Source organism: Capricornis sumatraensis, chromosome 14 (assembly GCF_032405125.1).
Source record: "Capricornis sumatraensis isolate serow.1 chromosome 14, serow.2, whole genome shotgun sequence".
NCBI lineage: Eukaryota > Metazoa > Chordata > Mammalia > Artiodactyla > Bovidae > Capricornis > Capricornis sumatraensis.
In genome coordinates, this window is record NC_091082.1 from 58,208,643 (window position 1) to 58,232,654 (window position 24,012).

General features: G+C 56.1%; 1 protein-coding gene across 3 annotated transcripts; it reads left to right on the plus strand.

Annotated features, from left to right (window-relative positions):
- The first annotated feature begins 1,158 nt into the window (after nt 1–1,158).
- On the plus strand, nt 1,159–20,979 carry NADK (NAD kinase). Of its 3 annotated transcripts, none has more exons than XM_068985925.1 (12): nt 1,159–1,237; nt 10,578–10,799; nt 12,291–12,374; nt 15,430–15,559; nt 15,807–15,915; nt 16,029–16,114; nt 16,983–17,085; nt 17,533–17,687; nt 17,839–17,938; nt 18,014–18,171; nt 18,777–18,859; nt 19,284–20,979. In XM_068985925.1, exons 2-12 carry the CDS (start codon nt 10,627–10,629, stop codon nt 19,462–19,464), a joined length of 1,362 nt encoding a protein of 453 aa, XP_068842026.1. In that variant the 5' UTR covers nt 1,159–1,237; nt 10,578–10,626; the 3' UTR covers nt 19,465–20,979. The 3 variants fall into 3 exon arrangements, with proteins under 3 accessions (XP_068842026.1, XP_068842027.1, XP_068842025.1); XM_068985926.1 differs by having other exon boundaries at nt 15,810–15,915; XM_068985924.1 differs by lacking the exon at nt 1,159–1,237 and adding an exon at nt 9,907–10,017 and having other exon boundaries at nt 10,578–10,789; nt 15,810–15,915.
- Nucleotides 20,980–24,012: the final 3,033 nt, after the last annotated feature.

Below are 24,012 nucleotides of genomic sequence, written 5' to 3' on the forward strand. Positions count from 1 at the left end.
GGGAAGTTTGGAGCTTGAGAAATCCCCCCAAATTCCCGCCATCTTTGCCCTGCTTGCCATTCACCCTTGATGATCCCATGGTCCTGTGGTCATGTAAGAGGTGTCCTTTGCTATGCCCAGGTGTGTTCGAGGTCTCTGAATACAGGGCCAGGAGTTCCCAGCCAGAGAAGATGTCAGCAGCAGGTATGCAGATACATAAATTTAAAGGCCAGGCTGCTGCAAAGGACCTCGTTGTCTGCACACGGCCTGGACCAGATGCTCTGTCCAGGAGGCCTAGCGGGAGAGGAAAAAGGTGGCTCACCCAGGCTCATTTACAGAGGCCCTGCATCATCGCATCCAGGAGCCCAGCACACCAACTGGGACACTTGACTCACTGTCCTGGTGGTGCATAACCTGTCAATTCAGCAAGACTTGGGTAACCTACCATGCCTGGACTTGGGGTTGTGCGAGAGCAGTTCCCTCTTGGGCCCTTCCTCCCTCCTCTCTAGGTCCTTCAATGAGGAAGCACAATGTTGGCAGGTCACCCTTGAGGGGCCCCGCTTTAGACCTTGCCTAGAGTCCCTCAGGTCCAGGGGGTGTGCAAGGAGCCGCCGGACTGCTTGGGGTGGGCCAGGCCCACGACGGCAGGAGCAGGCCGCTGCCTCCACCTGTGTCCTGTGCTGGCAGCCAAGGGGCGCAGTTCTATTCCAAAGTACTTTCCTTCTAAGCAGTGGTTAAGGAGTCCGCGGCAAGCAGTGTCACCACTAGCTGGGCCGCAGTCAGCCCACCGGGAGGGATGCGGGAGGGGCGGGGCCCGGGTTGGCGAACCTGCTTAGGACACAGCGAGGTGAGTAGATACCTAGCGTAGCCCTGAGGCCCCCGCTCCTCCTCAGAGGGCAACTCCTAGCCCGCGCGCACTCTGCGCACAGTACCTCCAACCCAGGCCTCGGTCCCGCCCTCTGTCCGGGCCCAGCTTCAGAGCCGGCCTCCCCACCTGAGAGGGGCGGGACGAGCGTGCAGCGCATGCGTATGGCGCCGGGCGCGCATGCGCGGGGCGCGGAGCGCGCCTGCGCACTGGCGGCGCGGCGGTATTGCTGCTCGGCTGGCCGGGTGGCCGTGGGGCCGGAGGCGGCCATGGGGCAGGGGGCGGCCGCGGTTCCAGGGGCCGGCTAGTGACGGCGAGCGGCGGCGGGGCGCCGGGACGCGCGGGTGCGGCCTGGCGAGGAGACGGCCCCGCAGGCGCCCGGGGCAGCGAACGGTGAGTGCGCATCCCCTCGGCCCGGCCTTCTGCCCGGGGTCGTGGGGTCGGGGTCGTGGGGTCAGGGTCGTGGGGGTGGGGCGGGAACGACCCTGCCCACTGACTGGCCACACCCTGCCCCGGGCGCCGACGCAGGTGTCCGGGTGGCCGGACCTCGACCCCCGCGACCGCACTGTGAACGAGGTGGCGGGCCCGGCCCTCACGCGGGGCGGTCAGTTAGGGGTCCACGTCGCGCTATTCATCCTCGGAAAGCTCCTCTGTGCTCGGAACCCAGCGCCCAGCCGACGACCCCTGAGACCGGCGGCTGGCCCGTCTGAGCCGGGTCCGAGCCCCCTGTCTCTCTGCCTCTGCGTCCGCCGCGCTCTGGTTCTCGTGGAGCCTCCTCACCCGCCGGGGACCGGGCCTGAGTCCAGGCGTACGCATTTCCTGCTGGACGGCGCCCTGGGCTCTGGCCGTGACCTTTGCCCCGTTGCGGGAACTCGAGGACGAGGACAGGGACCCGCAGGTGCGGCCGACGGGCTACGGCCCTGGGACTCGGGTGCCCAGGTGTCCTGGGCCGGGCATTCAGGTGGGCGTGGGGTGGGCCCGAGTCGGCCCCGGGGGTGGACGGGGCACCCCGAGCCAGGCTGGAAGGGAGGCCGGGTTCACCCGCAGGATGACTGGAGGGGTCGGTTCTCTGCGGGGGCTGCGGGCCACCCCCCAGGCGCTGACCGACAGTGCAAGGGGCCCAGTCCTGCGGGCAGGGCTGCCGGCTCGTCGTTTGCGATGTCCCCGACCCGCTGTCTCAGCCCAGAGTTCAGTGCGTGGGGCCGGGCAAATGCGTGTGTAGACTGTTGGCGAAAAGAAGAACCGGGTGAAGGTGGCCCGGAGGCGGGCTGTTGTGCAGAGAGCTAGGTGTGCAAATACCTGCTTCAGCCCAAACGCGTGCGAGATCTCCCAGGGGTCGGGTCTGCCACACTGAAGCCCCCCTCGCGTCTCTGATCCTGTTCTTCCGCCCAGCAGCCTCTGCCCCTCTGTGGGCCCAGTTCTGTCAGGTCCTGGCCAGCACTGGGCATCACCTACTGGCGGGAGAGGGGAGATTTAATAGGTACCTCTTATCGCCTCAGTGTTAAGGAGGGGTAAACTTTGCTTTTTCATTCAGTATTTCAGCAGGTGTATGTTGAGAGCTCGCACTGGGCATCATGTTATGTTTATATTTGTGTGTGACTTTTGCTTATGGGCATCACGGTGTGTCTCCTTTCCTTCTGGGGAAGTTCTTTATCTTGGTCATTATGCTCCAACACTTTTCTGTTAAAACTTCCCAGTGCGGATGTCTTTTGAAAATGAACTGAAATAATTCTAGACTCCCAGAAAGTTGTGAAAAACAATACAGAGGAACGCCTGCACTTATCCCCACATCCGTGGCACAGTGACGTGAACCCTGGCACCTCCATCACACCCCTTGCTGGGGTTCACCACTCTTCCCACCACTGGGCACAGCTGTGTGGCTGCCACCACAGACTCAGATCTGGTGTCACCTAGGGAGCCCACCCCAGGCTCCCCACACTCCCTGGCCACCAGTGATCTGTTCTCCATGCGCTTGTGTTTTGTCATGTCAAGAAAGGCGTGTAAGGGACTTCCCTGGTGGTCCAGTGCTTTCGACTCTGAGCTTCCACTTCACGGGGCCCTGGTGGAGAACTAAGATCTCACATGCTACGTGGTATGCCCCAAAAAAGAAAGAAAGAATGAATGAAAAGCAAGTTGTATAAATGGGAGCATTTATCATGTGACCTTCCTTGCCCTGCAGTCAGCCTGGAGTCACCCAGCTGGTTTCGGAGTCCATGTCCACTGCCTCTGGTGGCCGGGCCTGCTCACCAGTGGGGACGCTTGGACTGTCTTTGGTGTTTGGCTGCTGCAAATTAAAAGCTGCTGTGAATGTTGAGGTGCAGGTTTTTCTGTGAGCATCAGTGTTTCTCTGGGGTAAATGGCCAGGTGCACTTGCTAGGCTGTCTGTTTAGTTTTTAGTTTTTATAAGACGGCGTCAGCCCTTTCCAGAGTGTCTGGCCGTGTTCTGGTCCTGGGTGGTGTGTGAGCAGGCATTGCTCTGCGACCTCCAGCGCTGAGTTGTCTGGCTGTTCCGGTCAGTGTGCAGTGGCATCTCACTGTGGTTTTAGTTCCTTCTGGCCCATCGGCATGGAGCATCTTTACACCTGCTTCTTTACCATGGGCACATCTCATCTGTCCAGTCAGCTCTTGTCCACTTTCTAATTGGACTGTTTTTTACTGTTGAATTTTGATAGTTTTTGCTATTTTATAGGTACAGATCTGTTGGATATCTAGTTTGAAAATATTTTCTGTCTATAGCTTGATTTGGTTTTTTTTTTTTCGGCTTTCTTTACAGGGTCTTCCACAGAGCAAGTTCTAAGAAGCACAGTTTACCAATTTTTTTTAATCTTTTATGAAGTGTGCTTTTTATATCATGTACAAAAAAGATTCTGTCTAACTTTAGGTCCCGAAAACTTTCTCCTGCATTTTATTTACTTGTGTATTTATTCATGGCCATGCCATGTGGCTTGCTGGACCTTAGTTCCCTGACCAGAGACCAAGCCTGTGCCCTCAGCAGTGAAAGCTTGCAGCCCTAACCACTGGACCACCAGGGAATCCCCTCTTCTCTATTTTATTATGAAGGCTTTCTAGTTTATGTGGAGTTAATTTTTGTGTCAGGTGTGAAGATTAGGCCTAGGTTTACTTTTTTTGCCTATAGATGTAAATGATTCCAGCACCCTTTGTTGAAAAGATTGTCTTTCCTTCCTTGAACTGCTTATATACATTTGTCAAAAATTAATCGAGTGTGTTTGTGTGGTTGTGTTTCTGGGCTCTGTCTTCTCCGTTGACTTGTATCTGCCCTCCCCCAAGGCCACAGTCTTGACTATTACAGCTAAAGAGAAGTCTTCAGAGTCACTCATCTCCCTTTATCCTTCTTAAAAAAAAAAAGTATGTTTGCTTTTTACACACACATATTAGAATAAACTTGGCCATATCTACCAAGAAATCTTGCTGGGATTTGTGTAGAAATCACACTAACCCTGTAGATCGATGTGGGGAGAACTGACATCTCTGCTACATTGAGTCTTCTCAGTTACATCTTTGATTTATCTCATCAGGGTGTTTAAAATACAATTCAGCATACAAGTCCTCTGTGTATTTTGTTATATTTCATCCAAGTGTTTTTTTGGTGACTGAAGATGATACCGTCTCTAATTTCAGACTACCTTCTTTGCCTGTTGCCGTGACATGCAGAACTGTGCTGATTAAGAGTGGTCAGAACAGACATCCTTGCCTGGCTCCCAGTCTTATGTTTTCACCATCAAGTTAATAGTAGTAGTAGCTTTTTGGTAGGTGCTCCTTACCAAGCTGGATAAGTTACCCTTGATTCCTAATTGCTGAGAATTTTTACCACTGTTGGGTGTTGAATTTTTTCCACTTTCTTGCCCATCAGTTGGTGTATGTGAGATGGGTTACACTGACTGAGCCAGGCTTGCGTTCCTGGGATACGCCCCACTTGGTGTCGATTGATCCTTTTTAAACATTCTGTGTTGTGTCCATGTTGAGGATGCATCAAATAACGCATTACGCTGAGAGTCAGTGCGATGTAATTCTTAAACTGCAAGTAGAAGCTGAGACAGCATCACTGGCATACTTAGCTGCAGAAATGACATCTCAGCACTTGTCCCAGGGTCTGTTGAGAGGCTGTTGGAGAGATTTGGGCCCTGGTAAGTGAGCCGCTCAGAAGGTCCTGCACTGCTTGTAGGTGGAGGTCTCTGGTGGGGATGGGGGCAGCATTTGAAACATTGTTAACAGACATAAATTCATCTCAGCCATTTAGATGAGAATTACTTTGAAGAATGGTTTGTTCCTTTGAATGAATATATTGCCCATAATAGCAAACAAAATATGTAAAAATCCAATGATTATATAATCAGCTATAAGACTTTTGAAAATTTCAGCATCGTAAGATTTAACTACTTCCTTGTCTGTATTTTCTCAGGATTATAGTAATTAACTGGATTATAGTAATCTAACTAGATAGTTACTTCTGTGTCTTCTTGGGGTGATAGAATTTTCCACACCCTCCTAGGGTTACCATATCACCTGCATCTTCGTCCACACCTTCTCAGGATTGCACTACTCTAACTGGACAGTTATTTCTGTGTCTTCTTGGGATGGTAGAATTTTCCACACACTCCTAGGATTACCGCATCACCTGCCGGCTCAGCTGGCTTTAAGGCAGGCTGGTGGCTCAGACGGTAAAGAATCTGCCTGCAATGAAGAAGACCTGGGTTCGATCCCTGGGTTGGGAAGGTCTCCTGGAGAAGGGAACAGCTACCCACTCCAGTATTCTGGCCTGGAGAATTCCATGGAGGAGACTGGCAGGCTACAGGCCATGGGGTCGCAAAGAGTGAGACACGACTGAGCAACTTTCACTTTTCACTTTCCTGGCAAGCAGGTTTCAGGTTCTTGCAGCTGGTGCAGTGCCAGGATAGTGGTCTTCACGTTCTGTTTGGCCAGGGTTCTGACATCACTGCCTATAATCATTGTCTCTTGATCTTACATGTTACTGGAGCCTGGGGTGTGTGCCCTGAGAGAACCTTATTGTCATTCAGGAGGGGCTATGTGAAAGGCCTCTTTTCCAGAAGATGAGGCAGGAAGGGTCCTCTCTCCTCCCAGGACCCTGGGCATTTCTGCTGGGTCCCGTCGTCTGTGTCACTGAGGTCATGCCAGGGGCCCAGATACGAGCTCTGCCCTCCTCACTGTGTCACCTTGGGCTTTGGTCTCCTGGACACCTCCACGCAGCTCCTCGCAAGGGCAAGTCAGGCAATTTGAGTCAAGTGCTTGGACAGGGCCCGGCAGTGTGGGCGCTGGTTCTGGTGCTCACTGGTCATCCTGGCCTGGAGTGAGTGTTCACACTCCCACACTGTGATCCTGGCCTCCCTGGCCTGCTCTTCCCTATGGCTGATGTCCTAGGCCAGGGTAAGCATCCATACTCCTACACTGTGACAGCTATTCTTTATGTTATTGTTGTTCAGTGGCTAAGTCATATCTGACTCTGTGACCCCATGGAATACCGAATGCCAGGTTCTTCTGTCCTCCACTATCTCCCGGAGTTTGCTCAGATTCATGTCCACTGAGTTGGTAATGCTATCCAACCATCTCATCCTCTGCAACCCCATTTTTCAGGTCTTAGAGTGAAGCCACTACCAGGCCTCTTAGTAACTGCTTAAAGCAAGTTTTTTTGTTTTTTTAAAAAAACAATATTTCCTCTTAAAGTTGTGAATTCACGGTCCATCACAGCAGTTTGTGGGGTCCCTGTGGGGATTAAGTGATATACATGAGTGAGGCAGTCAGAGCAGGGCCAGCACGGGAAGGCAAGCAATGAGGTTAGTGATTGCATTTTTATCTTGGGCAGTTTTTACCGAAACGAGGGAAACGTGTACATAGCTTTTGTATATTAACTGAGCCCAAACCTGCCTTCTTGTATTTCTTTCGAATTTGTCCTGTGTCCTTTCAGGCATCGTGACCTTTCTGTGTAGCCAGACTCGTGAACTCACTCTGTCCCCTCCCCACCCCACCCCACGGCTGGTGGTCTTGTCCTCATCTCCCAGCACTTGAGGCCGCCTCGGGCTCTCCATCCCAGCACCCTAGCACTCTTGTGTCCTCCGCTAAGCATTCCAGGATTCCCACAGACTCTTATCTAGACCCATCTATTTGGTGTGTCCCGGGTTCAGTCCTGAGAGCTTGTCTGGTTCTATGGTTGTCAGTGTTACCGTGTGCTGACAGAGCCCAGCCCCACATGTCCCCGAGCTCTGGGCTTGAACTGTTAGCTGCCAGCACGTCATCTCCCCTTGGCCAGTAGTGATCACGTGAAGTCAGGCCCGAGAGATGCAGAGTTTCTGCAGCATTGCTTCTTGGGCTGCGAGGAAGGCAGACCCCTGTGAAGAAGAACTCGGCAGCAGGTGGTGGTCAGGGTTGAGGAGAAAAGGAACTGGGCACCGGTGGGTAGGAGCGGGAGGTACAGGTGTTCTCTTGAGCAGGTGGCATCTGAGCACAGATGCAAGGGACAGTCGTGTCACGGGTGAGGTGTCTTAACAAGTCGTGTGGCCATGCTTTCTTCTCTGTTGGGTAAATGTCTCAGAGTGGAAGGGCTGTAGCAGATGGCGGAACCATGCTTAATTAACATTTTAAGAAACCGCCAAACTGTTTTCCAAACTGGTTACCCCGTTTTCATGCCACCAGCGCTGTCTGAGGGTTCCATTTCCTCCTCAGGCTCTGCGACACTTGGCATGGTCAGTTTTCTTACATTTTAGCTGTTCTCCGTAGGTGTGGGATGATGTTTCCTGGTTTTAATTTGCATTTCTCCAGTGACTAAGGATGCTGAGCATCTTTTCATGTGCTTTTCAAGATGCAACCAGTGTATCTTGGGGAAGTTGCCCAAAGTTGGTATCTTTTACCTGTTTTTTAATTGAGTTGTTTTCTTACTAAGCTTTAAGAATTCTTTATATATTTTGGAAGCAAGTTCTGTGTCATATATAAGTTTAGCAAATATTTTTTTGTCAATCTCATATTTTCATTAAGATTTTTGTCAGCTCATATTTTCATTTTCTTAATAGTGTATTACGAAGGGTTACAAGTGTCTTACAAGGGTACATTTTAGTGAAATTCAGTTTGTCAGGTTTTAAACTTTGTACTTTTTGTATCCTATTTAAGAAATCTTTGCCAAATCCATGGCCATGAAGACTTTCGCTAGTGGTTTGTTTTTTTTTTTTTAAGTTTTATAGCTTTTATTCTTACATTTAAGTGTATGATCCATCATGAGCTGACCTTTGCCAACTTGTGAGAAGAACTGAACTTCACAGAGTTGGGTGTGGCTGTGGTATTTACCTGGAACGGTCTGGAGGAAAGATTGTCCTCTCCCTGTTGACTCTCCTCGGCACCTCTGTTGAGAACCCCCTGACTGTCGTCTGGGTCCTTTGTCTACGTGTATGTCTCTGTGTCAGTACCACACAGTCTGGTTGCAGCAGCTTTATAGCAGGTCATCAGATCAGATAGCATTAGTCCTTCAGCAGGGCTTTTTTTTTTTTTTTTTTGAGCTATTCTCAGTCCTTTTAAGTTTCCAGTTTCCAGCTGAATATTAGAATCAGCTTGTTACTTCTGATAGAAAAGGCTGGGCTTGGGAAGAATTGAGATCTCACCAATACCATGTTCTCTGGTCTGTGAACATGGCATGTCTCTCCACTGACTTGTTTCCTTTCAGTTGAGTCCACGGTGCTTTGAAAGTGAGGTAGAGCAGGAAACCTAGCGATTCAGTATTTGTGTGTGTTGTGAAGTGACTACCACAGTAAGTCTGGCCCCACATTTAGTCACCAGGCTTTTTTCTCATGGGAACTTTGAAGACCTCCCCTCTCAGCACCTTTCAAATAAGCACAACAGTCTCACTGACTGGAGTCACCATGGTATGCGCTATACTCTGTGACTGACTGACTTTACAGCTGGAAGTAAGGCTCACTCTCCTGACTTTACAGCTGGAAGTAAGGCTCACTCTCCTGACTTTACAGCTGGAAGTAAGGCTCACTCTCCTGACTTTACAGCTGGAAGTAAGGCTCACTCTCCTGACTTTACAGCTGGAAGTAAGGCTCACTCTCCTGACTTTACAGCTGAAAGTAAGGCTCACTCTCCTGACTTTACAGCTGGAAGTAAGGCTCACTCTCCTGACTTTACAGCTGGAAGTAAGGCTCACGCTCCTGACTTTACAGCTGGAAGTAAGGCTCACTCTCCTGACTTTACAGCTGGAAGTAAGGCTCACTCTCCTGACTTTACAGCTGGAAGTAAGGCTCACTCTCCTGACTTTACAGCTGGAAGTAAGGCTCACTCTCCTTTTGCTCACTACATCCCTATGTCTTATGTCTTAGTGCTACTGTAAATGGTATGTTTAAGCTTCAGCTTCTTTTATTTTTCTTCTTTTTTTGGCCGCATCACAGAGCTTCTGGGATCTTAGTTCCCTGACCAGGGATCGAACCTGGGCCCTGGCAGTGAAAACACAGAGCCAGGGAATGCCCTGGCTCAGGAGCTTTTAATGACTGCTGGAGCCTTTGGTCTGGGTCTGGTGTAGGAGTTAGTATTTCGCAAGCTCCTGATGTGAGTGTAAAGTGCATGTGGCGGCAGAGGACTCAGGGGCCCTCACCTGCAGCCTCGTTGTAGAGGCCCCGGGCTTCTCTTGGCCCCTGCGCTGTCGCTTCTGATGCTGGCGCCTGCCTTGTGGTCCTGCCCCATTCCCCTCCCTTGTCCTCAGGGTGTCGCGAGCCAAGAGGCAGGCTGAGCTGCTGGGCCTTTCTGAGCGCGGAGGATGGGCAGGCCCCATGGCCCCAGCTGCAAGGCCAGGCCTCTCCCGTTAGTCAGTGGTTTCGTAAGAAAATGACCTTTTGGCCCAAATTCTCAGAGTGTAGCTCTTTCCACCCTCGTCCAAACTGGCTTGTTCATGTGGCTTTTGCCCAAGGTCTGCTCTGCTCTTTCTACTGGTTGGCGCTCTGGTTTCTGCCGTGTTTCTGTCACTTCTCTTAGCCTCGTTTGATTCTTGCTTCGGCTCTCTGACTAGGCCTTGGCTGCTGACCGCTGTTCTCAAGGACCTGGGGGCAGCTCGTTGGGTGTATGGACCCGGCCTGCATTACCTCTGTGCCAACATCACGTTGGTCTGGATGGGCACGTGGACCGTGCTCGCGCTCCCTCTTGGCTGCAGCATCACATGGGTATGGGTGCGGTTGTGAGCCCTCAGTGGCTTAGGAGGAAGTTGAGATGTTCCCAGGTGGTTGAGGACTGTTGTTTTGTGTCTGCTTCCATCTTTTCCTGCTTTACTGCATGTGGTTGGGAGATGAAGCTCTTGGAAATTGAAGTTTTCTTTGAGGACCAAATAAGTCAGTTTGGGCAAGTGTTTCTTTGGCCCTGGAGGAGAGTGTGGCTTTGTTTGCAGGACGAGGGTGCAGTGTGCCCATGGTTGGTCTTCAGTCGTGTTCACCCAGACTTTTCTGGGTGAGAGGTACCGCATGACCGTTAATTCTCTCATCAAAGTCCCAGCATGTGCCTGCGTGCTAGGCTGCTGGTTGTTAGTGGCCCCATGGCCCCATGGGGATTCATGGAAAACCACAGGTAGATTCCAGAGTTGTTAAGTGCCTTTGGGATGAAAACAGACTTCCCAGACTGGATAGGCTGGACTTCAGCCATTTTCCCTGATGAGGGGTGTAGGTGTGTGTATACATTGCTTTACTTTATTTTATTGAAACAATAATAATATTTATTTTATTAAATCAAGGCATCCTGGGTTTTCGGGCCAAAGTCCTCCACGTCCATCAATTGCAGAAATGGAACAAGAAAAAGTCAACGGGAACAAGGAGCCGTGTGCAGAGGCATCTTCGTACCGCTGTTCTGCATGCCATGGGGACGAGGACTGGGGCCCGGGCCACCCACTCCGGGGCCGCTCCAAGTCCCGCAGCCTGTCGGCCGCACCTGTCCTGGCCAGTGCCCGTGAGTTCAGGTACTGGCCTTCTGGGCCTATGGGGGCGCTCAGGAGGCAGGAGGGGGTTGTGCTGGCTGGCATGGCCTCCCAGAGGGCACTTCCAGCCGACCCCCCCCCATGCCCATCCTCACTGTGGAGGCTGAGGTGTGGGGGTGCCGCCCAGTGTGGCCCCAGGCCCTGGGCACGTAATGGGGGTGGGGAGGCTATGCCGGCCTCGGTCATGCAAACGTTGCTCAAGTCCAGGGCGAAGCTGTCCTGGCCAGCATTGCCATGGGTGTGGGGCCTGAGATGCTTCCGTGTGAGCAACTGCGCCACCCTCCTGTGTCAGAGTCCCAGTGGGGGGCGGGAGACCTTGGCTGCCGGCTCTGCGGGGTGGGGTGTTCCCACCCTTTCCCTGCAGAGAACGTTGAACTTGGTGCAGTGGCAGCGGGTCAGAGGTGGCTGCTCTCAAAGGTTAACTGTGATGCAGACTTAGAGAAACCTGCTGTGAACAGCATTTCCCCAGAGGCCAGGCCATGGCCAGCGGCCGCTCCTGCATGTTCTTGAGCTGGGGAGTTGGGGGAGCCCTTGACCAGACCAGCTCTCCTTGGCTCGGCTGCCCTTCACGAGACAATAGGAAATCTGCCTTGTCCATGTGGGGATTTGGCGTTTGTTGAGCCTTGAGATGGGCAGAGACGAAAGCAAGTTTGCCATCTGTGTTTGGCTGTCTTTGTGCCAGTATTTTTGGTGTAGAAAGGGACCATGAGGGGACCTTCCTGTGGTCCAGTGTGGAGGTGGCATATATCCCTGGTCAGGGAACTAAAATCCTACAAGTCATGTGGTATGGCCAAAAATTAAAAAAAATAACCAAAGGGACCACAAAGCCTCTGGAGCTGGCACCCTGCATGAGGGTGGACACACCTCCGCCCTGTCTCCGTGGGGCATCCACATGGCTCCCAAGGACCGGCACTGGACCTTGAGGGGAGGACAGGGAAGGCCACTGAGCGGTGTTGTCCCTAGGACGTGTGCTGGCCATGGTGCCCTGTGATTCAGTTGTGGCTAGAAATGCTGAGCTGCTGAAGTGCTGTCTTCTTCATCGACAGTACAACTCAGCATGGGCTTTTTGTTAGAACCTGGATGGCTGGGGGATGGTATCTGAGGTCTTAATTCCCAAGGACATGCCCAACAACTGGTCCTCAAGTAGACTTGCCTGGACAAGAATTCAGAGCCGCAGGCCCGCGCCCCATGGTACATCCCCTTTTTCTAGGGTGGGGCCCGGGTGCCTGCCCCGGTTTGGGTCCTTTGTTGTAAGGAGTTTCTGGGAGTCCCCTCTGAGGGCAGTGCCACAGCATGTTGCCCTCAGAGCAGTTCTGGGGATCAGGTGAGTGTTCTGGGACCGTTGCTCGGGTGCTGGCAGATGGTGGTGCTCAGGCTGTTGGAGTGAAGATGGCAGAGAGTCTGAGAATCAGTGCCTCGTCCGCATGTGTGTCTCTCAGCGACTGAGGGCCCGCCCTGCATCCTCTCCCATAGGAGGACCCGCTCCCTGCACGGGCCATGCCCAGTGACCACGTTTGGACCAAAGGCCTGCGTGCTTCAGAATCCCCAGACCATCATGTGAGTCAGCGGGGGGCTCCACAGGGATGGGGAGCTATGGGAGGTTCTGATGCTCCAGGGAGCAGGGCAGGGGCCTGGCAGCCACATGGCACTGTCCCCGACTCCGCAGGATGAGAAGGTGGTGGGGTCTGCTCCTTAGGCCATAGGAGCTTCGACAGGAAAAACTCAAGGAGAAAAAATAACGTATTGCATGCTGATGCATTTGGTGACTCACATGTGTTTCTCTTCATTACTACTGAAATGCAGAGATGTCAGTTGGTGTTTTTTGAAAATCTGAGGTGTTTTTTAAAAATCTGAGTTGACTTGTTTGAGTCCCGCCTTGTGGGCATGGCTTTTTTTTTAAAGATAAGCATTGCATTTTAGCAACAGCCCGCCACCTGAGAAACTAGTTAAAAACTAAGCAGTTTGGGTTGCTTCGCAGACACTTAGACCTAGGCTGTCTTCCCCACTCGTCCAGCGCCGCCTCCTAGCACTGGACAGTGCCAGAGAGGGGCCGTCGTCTGTTGGCTCTGTGTGTTCTGTCTTGGGGAGAAGACACGCAAATGGCTCCGGCCACCAGAGCTTGGCGAGGAAGCAGCAGGATTCCAACCAGCTCTGCAGTCGGGCCTGGCGGTGGGCTGCTCACTGCATTGACCGTCTGTGCCCCCTCCTCGAGGGAGCTGTGGAGGGTTGACGTCCATGGGGTGTAGGCCAAGGCCCACACCCAGCACAGCAGCCACACTGGCAGCTGGCCCCCCAAACCCTTCGCCTGGCTGCACCCTGCTGTGTGCCCGCCCTTTGTGGCCTTCGCTGGCTGCCCAGACCCTTCCCTGCGCCCCCAGCCCTGCACTGCCACGCCCTCCTCGTCACTCACAGCCCGGCCTCAGCGCATGCTGGTGGCCCTTGGCCGTCCAACCATAACTGGCCATTGCTGCCCTGCCCAGCCCACAGCAGCCCAGGTATGTGTGCTTTGCCCTCACAGCCCTTGGGTGGGGTCTCAGGGCAGCATCTGAGCTGCTCCCCAAGGTCAGGTGGGGTTGTGGGGTGCTCCAGGCAGAGGAGCAGGTGCCCCAGAAGTGTCGAGGGCTGAGCAAGCAACTTTCTCTGCCCCCTGGCCCTGGCTCAGCTCAGTCAGATGGGCTGAGCACCTTGGTAGGGTGTGATCCCTTCCTGTGTGGTCCCTGCCCCTCCTACAGCCTGGCCAGGGGCAGGGGTTGTGTGCTAACCTGACTTCTCCCCTGGCAGTGTAGAGGAGCTGATTACGAGAGTCTTACCTTCTACTTGGTTGTCTCACATCTCACCAATGAGTGCGTGTTTTCTGTTATGTTGAAATGTTGGAATTACTAGTATCTGACGCCTTCAGCTTTTGAAACTGTGGCTCACGTGGGTGTCTGGCCAAGCTGTCCGGCGCCCAGAGCCTCCTTGGGAGGGGTCAGTATCCCTCTTCGCAGTGACCCAACAGGAAGTTGAGTGACCAGTTGGCGCCCAAGACCGAGCTGATGGCCCTACAGTGGCTCTGGCTGGGCGTGACTGACTCACAGGTCTGGAGGGGCTGTGAGCCTCACCTGCCTGGTCAGTGGGGAGGGGGCTTCAACGTCTACCTCACCAGCCAGGCAGACTTCCATCTGCCCTCCTTCTAGGCCCAGGGCCAGGTGGAGTGACGAGAGGCCTGCCAGTGCCCGCCCTCTGCGTGTAGGCCCCTCCCGTGGGCCAAGCCGGTTCCGCAGCCCAGGGCTGTTGTCTGCAGCTGGACAGGGCCCGTCCTGACCGCCCAGAGCGGCAGAGCTCAGCAGCCAGCTGGTGAGGAGCAGTTGTCTGAGGTCTGGCCCCTTTGCTGTTAGAGGCGATTGGACAAGAGGATGGTGTGAGCGCAGTAAGATCAAATACAGTTTGTTTGGTTTGAGTTTTCATTTTAGGAAGCTCTGCACTTGTTTTTTGCAGCCTTTAGCAAGTCACTTTACTTTATGTTTTGCTTTCAGTTTTAAGGAGACAGACAGCGGGGTTATGGTGCCAGTGCACACTTGGGGAGTCTTGGGGGGGGGCTGGGGTGCATCGCACTCCCGCCATTAGTGAAGCACGACCGAGATGCTGGGCACCCAGCACCATCCTCCGCCAAGCTGCGCGTGTGACCCAGGCTGGCGGAGGTGCCGGCAGAGGGCCATGGGTGACCCCCTCCTTTGCAGAAACGCCTGGAGAGGGTGAGTGATGGTCAGTCAGTGACAGCCTGCAGCCAGGGACCCACCACCTGTTTAGTGGTTCGCATCATGGTGTGGACGGTTGCTGGTGGGGCCATCAGGTTCTCAGGGAGGCACCGGCCATCTGGAGCAAGTGTCTCGGTTGGGGAACTTGCGTCAGAAGGGCTGTTCACATGGCCTGCAGTCCTCAGGGCTGTTTCCCAACAGGCGGAGGTGCTGCCTGGGGCCCCACCCTAATGTGAGGGCTTGGCCTCAGACACCCTTGCCCCTGGGGGAGGGCCTGCTACCCACAGACTGTACCAGGCCCTGCCCTCAGTGACCGAGGCTGGGTGCCACGGGACTCTTGGAGCTGTCGTTGGCAGGCAGGCCCAGCTGACTTCTTTTGGTTTTTGCTTTTTAATTTTTTGAGTTTTGGGTTCACAGCAAAAGTGAGAAGAAGGTGCAGAGCTCCCTGTTGCACTCCTCCGTCATCATCCCCGAAGCCAGTGCATGTGTGACAAACAGTGAACTTACACTGACGCTTCGTCGTCACCAGAGTCCTCTTCGTATCAGGGTCCTGGACACGCGTGGTGACATGTCCTTGCCATTGAAATCACACAACACAGTCTCACTGCTCCAGATCCCGCCACTGGCTTTAAAAGAGGCCTTTACTGTGGAGGCGAAGGTCCACTGGGTTGCGTGGGCCTGGGTCAGCGGGAAGCCCAAGTCTATATTGGCTGGTCTGGGTGTACCTGGGACGTCCTCTAAGCAGGTCCCTGTGTGGGCCTTGTCCCGAAGGAGCCTCAGGCAGGGGTACAGCCGGGCATGGGGAGGGTCGCCATACTGTGCAGGTGCCAGCGGGTCAGCCTGGGGCCCGTGTGAGTGCTCTTCTCCCCTCAAAGGCACATCCAAGACCCTGCCAGCCAGCGGTTGACGTGGAACAAGTCCCCGAAGAGTGTCCTCGTCATCAAGAAGATCCGGGATGCCAGCCTGCTGCAGCCCTTCAAGGAGCTCTGTGCGTACCTGATGGAGGTGAGTGGGCATGGGCTCCAGGCTCTCCTCCCATCCGCTCAAGTCAGGAGGCCTCGTAAGCCAGGTGCAGGAGCTCAGAAGTGTGTACTGTGAGCCCAACAAAGGCACTTTGCCTCTGAGAGACAGAGGAATCGTGCCCCTCTCCCCTGACCCCATCAGAAAAGCCTGAGACGCAGAAGGAGGCTTCTAGAAGACCAGCGCCCTGACCTGTCTTCCTGGTGGGGCTGACACCACCATGTCCTTCCAGGAGAACAACATGGTCGTGTATGTGGAGAAGAAGGTTCTGGAAGACCCCGCCCTCTTGAGCGATGACCACTTCGGGCCAGTGAAGAGGAAGTTCTGCACCTTCAGAGAAGGCAGGTTGTCCCTGGGTGGCAGGGTGCTGCCCCCAACCCGGCGGGCTCTCTGGTACCCCTGCCTTGGCCCGTGCCCAGCAGTTGGGGTGCTTGACGTCTCCTGTGTCTTCCAGATTACGATGACATCTCCAATCAGATCGACCTCATCATCTGCCTGGGGGGCGACGGGACCCTGCTATATGCCTCCTCCCTCTTCCAGGTGAGGTCCCAGTTGCCTGAGGCCGTAGGGCTGCAGGCGATAGGACATGGAACTGGGACTGCTGTGGGTGCTGTAAGCTGTGCCAGGCCAGCTGATGGCGCATGAGGGCCCAGGGACTGGGCTGGGAGGAGGGCGACCCCTGGGAGAGCTGGCGTGTGGGCTGAGTGAGGGGGCCAAGAGTCGGGGGCAGGTGAGAGCAGCAGCCCCAGGCCGCCAGGGAGGCGTGGTGGGGGAGGGACTGTGGAGGCTGCAGATGGCAGGGATCTGCCAGGGAGGGAGCTTGCCAGGGCGTGTTAGGAGGTCGGGTGGGCCCCCAGGGCGCCACCTGGAAGTGGGAGGGAGCAAGGGGGGCAGGAGGGTGGAGTCCAGCAGGGCCTGGGGCAGCAGCGGCTGGCAGAGGCCGAGGTTGAGGGTCCCGGGATGTCCCACCTCCTCAGAGCTCTCATTCTCTCTTGGGGGCCTTCTCGGCGAAAGTGGCTACAGAGCCACCTGGTGGGACCCGAGTCCCACCCTAGGCTTCCTGCCCCAGCTGCCTCTTCCCTGGCATCTCTATGGGGGCTCACTGCTCTCCCAAGCCTGCTGGACATGGCCTGTGTGTGTCAGAGCCCCCGTGTCCTGCCCTGCCACGCCTTCCTGTCCTCTGGCCAGTGGTCGGTCCCCCTGCCCCCATTTCTTGTCAGCTCTCCAGCTGTTCTTCTTCCGGCTCCCAGGCTTCTGGCTGACCCTGCGCCCTGTGTGTCAGCACCGCCCCCTCCCCCCACCCCCCCAACCCTCACAGGGACCGTCCAGGCGCAGGTCCATCTGGGCTGGTGCTCGCGCGCCTTCTGCGTGGACTGGCCAGCGAGTGACCTGTCTCGTTGGCTCGCAGGGTAGCGTGCCTCCAGTCATGGCATTCCATCTGGGCTCCCTGGGCTTCCTGACCCCCTTCAACTTCGAGAACTTTCAGTCGCAAGTTACGCAGGTGATACAGGGTGAGTTGGGGTGTTCCTGAGCCCAAGAACAGTTCCCATGGGGGATAGTCATCCTGCGTGGTTTGGGAGGTTTTATTTCTTCTAGGTCCTTGTTAAACCTTTCTTGCATCTTCTCAATCCTTGTCTCCAGGCTATTTATCTGTGATTCCATTTTAGTTTGGGAGGTTTTTAATGATGCTGAGAACAGCGCTGAGTGCTTGGGGCTCAGAGGACTCTGATTCTGAGGGTCAGACCCCTTGTCCTCACAGAGAGGAGCTGAAGCCACCACAGTTCAGCTGCCGTCTGTGTCGGGTGGCAATGGATTGATTTCCACAGGAGCCCAGGGTGTCGCCTTCCATTTGTGTGAAGATGGGAGGGGGTCCCTGATCGAGGGAGTGGGGAGCTCTTCTGTGGCATGACTGTCCCCACCTGCTGACTTCCCTGGGTGTGACCCCTGCTGGCCTCCAGGGAACGCAGCTGTTGTTCTCCGGAGCCGGCTGAAGGTCAGGGTCGTGAAGGAGCCCCGAGGGAAGAAGGTGGCCGTCCCCAATGGCATCAGCGAAAACGGGGTGCTGGCTGCAGGCCTGGACGTGGAGGTTGGGAAGCAGGCTGTGCAGTACCAGGTCTGTGGGCCTGCTCCTCCCCAACCAGGTTCCGGGCCTTGCCCTCGGGCAGGGGGTGCAGGGCAGGGGCTTTGGGCTGGACCTCCTAGGGAGCCTGGGAGCGGCCCACGTGCTGCCCTGCCTGCTCAGTGCACGGTGGCCTCGCCCCCAGGTCCTGAACGAGGTGGTGATCGACAGAGGCCCCTCCTCTTACCTGTCCAACGTGGACGTCTACCTGGATGGGCACCTCATCACCACAGTACAGGGCGATGGTAGGTGGGCATCAGGCCTGCCCGAGGGTGGGCGTGGGGGCAGTGCCCTAGCCTGACCTGCAGCCTGTCCCGCAGGCGTGATCGTCTCCACCCCGACGGGCAGCACGGCGTATGCAGCCGCCGCAGGGGCGTCCATGATCCACCCCAACGTGCCCGCCATCATGGTCACGCCCATCTGCCCCCACTCGCTGTCCTTTCGGCCCATTGTGGTGCCCGCGGGGGTTGAGCTGAAGGTCAGAGCCCCCACCCTTGTTTGTTGGAGCCTTTGTGGGGCTGCCTGCCTGCCCTGCTGGGGGTGGGAGGGACTCTGTCCACGCTGGCCGTTCGTCATGTGTCCTGTGCCCCAGAGGATCTAGTCAGCGGGGCGGGGCTCTCAGCCTGAGTGGGTGGGGACAGTCGGGGTGGGGAGGCCCTCAAGCGATTAACCACTGGTGCCTGGCACGTCCCTGGGGCCACATTCTGGTGTCTGACTGGCCTCACTGCCCTTCCACACCCACCTCTTCTTTTCCCTGGCCTGAGCTCCCTGCTACAGGCCACCACGGGCCAGCACGTCCTTGGTGTGAACCTTGGCGGGCAGGGCTACATCTGCTGGACACAGCTCCAGGCCTCTGTGCCCTGTGGGCCTCTACCCTGTGGTTGGTGTCCGCATAGTGCAGTGACTTCATGGCCTGGAGCTGACCGTGGCGTGTGGTGGGCACTGTGTTGCCTATGAGGTTGTTCCTGGCTGGTGCGGTGCCCCAGGGTGGGGTCCGTGGCACTTAGCTGTGCTCAGAATGCATCTGATCCTCAGAATCAGAGTCCTCTGAGCCCCCCACACGTGTGCTGCTTGACCCTTCAGATCATGCTGTCACCAGAGGCAAGGAACACTGCATGGGTGTCTTTCGATGGACGAAAGAGACAGGAGATCCGCCACGGAGACAGGTGTGTGGACTGTTGGGTGCAGTGGCCAGGGCAGGTGGGCCCAGGGTGGCTGTAAGCTGTGGACCTCTGCCTGGGTGATGGCGCCCTACCAGCTGCACCTGCTCCTCGTCTTCCCACCGCCTTGCCCTGGGAGTCCCCTTCACTGACCTTGGTGGAGTGAGGGGGTCCACGGCTCTGTCCTGGGGGGCACAACAGCACCACTGAGCTTCTAGCCCGGGTGTCCTCAGGGCCAGACTGGAAAATGGCCAGGTGCCCATGACACCAGAGGACATGGGGCCAGGCTGCACAGCAGAGGGTACAAGCAGAGCTGAGGTGGTCCAGCAGCCAGGCTGTCGAGGGTCCTGCATGGTGGGCGGCGAGGGGCTCAGCTCCGTGAGGGGGCTCAGTTCCAGGAGGGGCTACGTTCACCTCCTTTCTGCTGCAGCATTAGCATCACGACTTCTTGCTACCCTCTTCCCTCCATCTGCGTCCGTGACCCCGTGAGCGACTGGTTCGAGAGCCTGGCACAGTGTCTGCACTGGAATGTACGGAAGAAGCAGGCCCACTTCCCGGAGGACGAGGAGGACGCGGACGAGGAGGGCAGGGAGGAGCGGGCGGGGAGCTAGGCCGGTGCCCTGTCTGTGCTCTGTGAACATCACGGGCCCTGCGCCACTTGTCTCTGGCCAGAGGAAGGGCCTGCAGCCTGCCTTTGTGTCGACCAGATCAGTTGTTTTTAACGTTTTAAATCTGACTTTTCCGCGTTTCTAAACAAGCCAGTCAGCAGGCCACACAAGCTCTGAAGTCAGCCCAGGCACACCCACCAGGCAAGCAGTCAGAGCCCACTCCAGTTGGGGATGGCCGAGCCAGGTGGTTATGGCTGAGCTGGGTGGTGGGCTCCTTGTGATTCCTTGTCAGGAAACTTCCACGAATCAGTCTATTGAAATTGAGAGGGGATCAGAATGAACGGGTCTATCCTACAGTCTTGAAAATAAACGTCTCACGGCCAAAAATCTCCCTTCAGCTTCACAATGTCCCTGAAAGCCACTGGGGGGAGTTTGTGCCGAAGCTGCTCCCCAGCCAGGCCTCCTGCCTCAGTCCCCAGGCCTGGTCTCCTCCCTGCTTCCGGTGATGCCATGGCAGGCAGGGGTCGGACCACACACATTCCTCGGGAAGCAGGGGTGTGCCTCCCCACCCTGGAAGGTGTTTTCAATCCTGTGTCTACTTTTTAGAGATTCTTTTAAACTTTTCTGAGAGTGCTTATGTACAGATTTTCTTGTACACACTGTGAGATTTCTGCGGGAGGGCTTGTGCTGTGAAGTGGGACCATTCTGTGCTGCCCAGGTGGCCATCTAGAGAGCTGGGTGGCTCTGCTCAGAAGGTCTGGCACTTGGTGGACCGGGAAGGCATGCTTCTGCTCTGGCTTCTCCCCAGGGGCCTGGCTTCAAGGGCACATCTGTCATTCCAGCCCCTATGCCTCTATTGGTGGCTGACCGGCTGCCTGGGGATGGGCCCACATGGAATCTTGTGAGGGTTGTGGTCAGTGGGCCTCTGGTTACTGGTGCCTAACGGGTGTCCTGGTTTTGAGTAACTGAATTCTCTCTGAGCTGCGTTTTTACCTGTGAAATCGGCCAGAAACGATGGAGGGCCTGTACTTTCTCGAACTCACTTCTGGAGGGCCAGAGGCCGGGAGGTTAAGCTCCGCCCATCTGGAACGTGATGGTCTGATAGGAGGGCATCTGGGGGCTCCAGGGCCGGCCCTGCAGCCTGAGCACCGTGGCCACTGTTCACGTGTCTGTTGAGAGCTGTCCACCCGAGTGGCTGGCTGGGCAGCTCAGCCAGTGCTGGGGTGGAAATGGGCTCCTACCCTCTGCCCGCGAGCTGCAGCACAGAGCGTGGCCCACCAGGCCTCCCACAGGCTGAGGGGGCGACACCCCCAGCTTTAGCTCCAGAAGAGTGGTCAGAATGCAGGTCACACATTCAGACAACATAGCAGGTGCAGACCAAGTCCTGCAGAATGATGGGGAATGACCTAGGAAACTTTGGGTTTTTGAAGTAAATTCTTAATGTTTCATATTGTTAATATCTTGAAATTTGTTAAATGTTGAAAGCCTTATTACTATTTTCAGATTCTTTCAATAAACAGACTTGTTTAAAAATTGGGGTTTAGCAACAACTTTATTTGTTTCTTTGTAACCAACACCAAATCACGAGAGGGTGGCGGGCCTGGGGAGTCCCGATGCACTGAGGCTACCCCTGGCACACCTGTAGGGTGTGTGGGGGGGTTCACGCTCCAGCAGCACCCCACCCGTCACATCCTGGGGACAGGCTTCTGGGCCTATCCTGCAGGAGCCCAAGCTCTGGGCCAAGGGTGCCCCACGGAGGCCAGCGGGTGCATGGTCCCCTCTCTGGTTCTGGGCCTCCCCCTCGGGCCTGGGCTCAGGCCGGGCCAGGCTTTGCCAAGAGCCTGAGCAGGTACTTTGGACACAGACACAGCCTTGTGGGCTGGGGCCTGGGAACTGTGACAAGCACCCTGTGGGCACTGCTGCGAGGCCAGCACAGGACAGGCGCAGTGGATGACCCAGCAGCGGAGCGGCCCAGGGCCTGCTCGTTGGGGTCAGAGCCATGTGTGTGTGGTTGCCTCCCCAGCTCCCTTTGCATCCAGGCACACGTTGGAGCATGACCCCATCCTGCATGGGAGTCTCAGTGGCTGTGAGGCCTCTGCTATCTCCTCTGCAGTGGGGCTCAGTGGCCAGCATGTCTGCCTGGAAGCCAGTGTGTCCTTGGGCAGTGGGGTGGGCATGCTGTCGGAGCCCAAGTTTCTATGGACTTAGCTGAGCATGCATGGACCCCAGGCTGGGCCCTGCTGCTCCAGGAGCAGAGGATCTGCTTGAGGGCAGGAGTCAGCCCACTGGCCAGGGTTTCTGGACCACAGGTGCAGGCTCTGTTGGTACAGGCACCACCTGCAGGGTCACTGTGCTTATCAAAGGCTGTTGATCTCTGAATTTGACCTTCCAGGCTTTGTGGAGCACATGGAAGGGGGCGGGGAGCTGGAGGCACAGAGGCCGCAGGATGGGAGGGTATTTCTGTGGGCTCAGGCCTTTGGTCCCTCACAGATCCCAACTGTCAGGGTGGTGGCCTTTCCTGGCCTGTTTGACCTCCTCCCAGGCCTCAGTGCTGGGCACCCACCCAGCCGATCTCCCTTCTCTCTCAGATCAGGCTCCATGTCCAGCAGTTCCTGCCCTAGGGCAGCCTGGGCCAGGCCTGTCCTGCTGAGGTTCCCACACCCGGGAGCCTCTGGCTAGAAGGACACTGGAAGTCTGCCAGGGTGCCAACCGGGAGGGGGAGCTGCTGTGGAGATGGAGGCCCTGTGGGAGGGGGCTGTCGGAGGAGCCCAGAGAAGTTGGGAAGGGGGTGTTGGGGACAGGGGTGGGGGTACTTGAGTCACCACATCAGGGAGTAGGCCACTGCTGGCATATTTGACCCCAGAAGGGCCAGGCTGGAGCTTGGGCTGCGTCCAAACCAGGAAACACCAGGATATTTGGTGGAAGAGGTGAGGTCAGGGTGGGCAAGGCCAAGGAGGAAGGAGCCCACAGAGGACACTCAGGGCTGGTCTGGGCACCTTATGGGGAGGGCCTCTCGCCCCCAGAAGCTCCAGACAGGCAGTCTTGGGGACAGATGCACAGCCTGACCTCAGCTCGACTTACTGGGAGCTCGGTGAGGACCCTGGGTTCCCAGGACACTCCTGGACACTGGTCTGAAGCCACAAGGGGGCTACCTGCAGCCCTGGGGTCCAGAGGGTGACTTTCAGATGTCCCCTCCAACCCCCATGGAGTTCAGAGGCTGACTCCCAGGGTCAGGCCAAGGTGGGGACTGTGGAGGGTCAGCCAGGGCAGGGGTCATGCCACTGGGCGTGTAGCAAGGGTACCCATAGGGCAGCCAAAGTGGTGCTGTCCCTGTTTCCCCATCTGCCAGTCAGGACGAGCCAGAGGCCCTAGCAGCTGCGGCCACAGCTGCCCCCACCTCCATATGCAAGGCACAGTGCCCATATAGACAGAAACCTGGCTCCCTAGGAGCAACTGGCTGAGGTGATGGCCAGGATGGCAGGTGAGTGGACCCACAGGACCAGGGGCAGCATCCAGAAGGGCTGCTTGGCCATCCCAAGGAGAGCCTAGTAAGAAATACCCAGGAAGGTACCGGAAGCCTCAACTCCCTACAGCCAAGTGACCTGGGGTGGCCAGGGGCCCAGCCCAGGCCCAGGCAGACCCCAGTGGGCTTATCTGATGGTGGGGTTCCCCCTCCAGGCCCTACCCACTAGCTGGGTCTGAAGGCCCACACACTTGGGATTGTACTTAAGATCTGTGAAATCCTTTCCTGGGTACTACGTCCTGGGATCCCCTCACCCTCAGACACCTAGAACAGGCTCAGATCCCAATGCCTTGGGTGCCCAAGGGCCACCTGTCCCTGGTCTGAGCCTCTGCCCTCTTCTGCCCTGGCAGCTCTGGTGACCCCTCACTACTGACCACTCCACCTGCTCTCCTCCAGAATGTCTAATTAGGGGAGGCCAGCAGAGGTGCCCAGAAGCACCCCAAGATGTGGTGAGGCCTAACGAATGTGGATGGTGTGCAACACAGAGACACCTTGAGGCCTAATGTGCAGTGATAGAAAATGGGCCTGGAGGGGCTGTGCTCAGGATGGGAGTCCTGGAAGCTACATCATGCGAGTCAGTGTTGGCAGTGGGTCAGGAGGTTCAAGGTGGGGGGCCCATACCCTTTCTCCCACCCACGGATCCAGACCCAGTCCTCAGGACCCTTGGGCTCCTGAGCCCAGGCCCACATCTGCTGCTATCTCATGTTTCCCTGGAAACATGGGCTCCTCTGGGCCCACCTGACTGCAGCCATCACTTCTGACCAAGATATGGATGTAGGTCAAGCCTGTGAGGGGGGGTTAGGGGACAGGCTTGGCAGTGGGGAAGGACTGAGAAGGCCCAGCAGACACCAGCATGCCATGGGGGATGCGGGGGAAGGGGCTGTGCAGGAGTTTCAGGGAGCGGGGCCAGGGCAGGGGGTCGGCTAGGGCTCCTTCATAATAACAACTTCTTAACAGGTATTGTATCTAACTTGCAAATAAGCTAACAGGCTGAAACAGCCATATTTGAGCTGACAAGGGTGTGAAGA

Excerpts from the sequence above, each read along its gene's own strand:
- NADK (XM_068985924.1), top strand. The coding sequence starts at position 9,967 with ATGGGCACGTGGACCGTGCTCGCGCTCCCTCTTGGCTGCAGCATCACA. Across the intron at positions 10,790-12,290 it reads ACCTGTCCTGGCCAGTGCCC|GAGGACCCGCTCCCTGCACG; the intron begins GTGAGTTCAGGT and ends CCTCTCCCATAG. Across the intron at positions 12,375-15,429 it reads CAGAATCCCCAGACCATCAT|GCACATCCAAGACCCTGCCA; the intron begins GTGAGTCAGCGG and ends CTCCCCTCAAAG.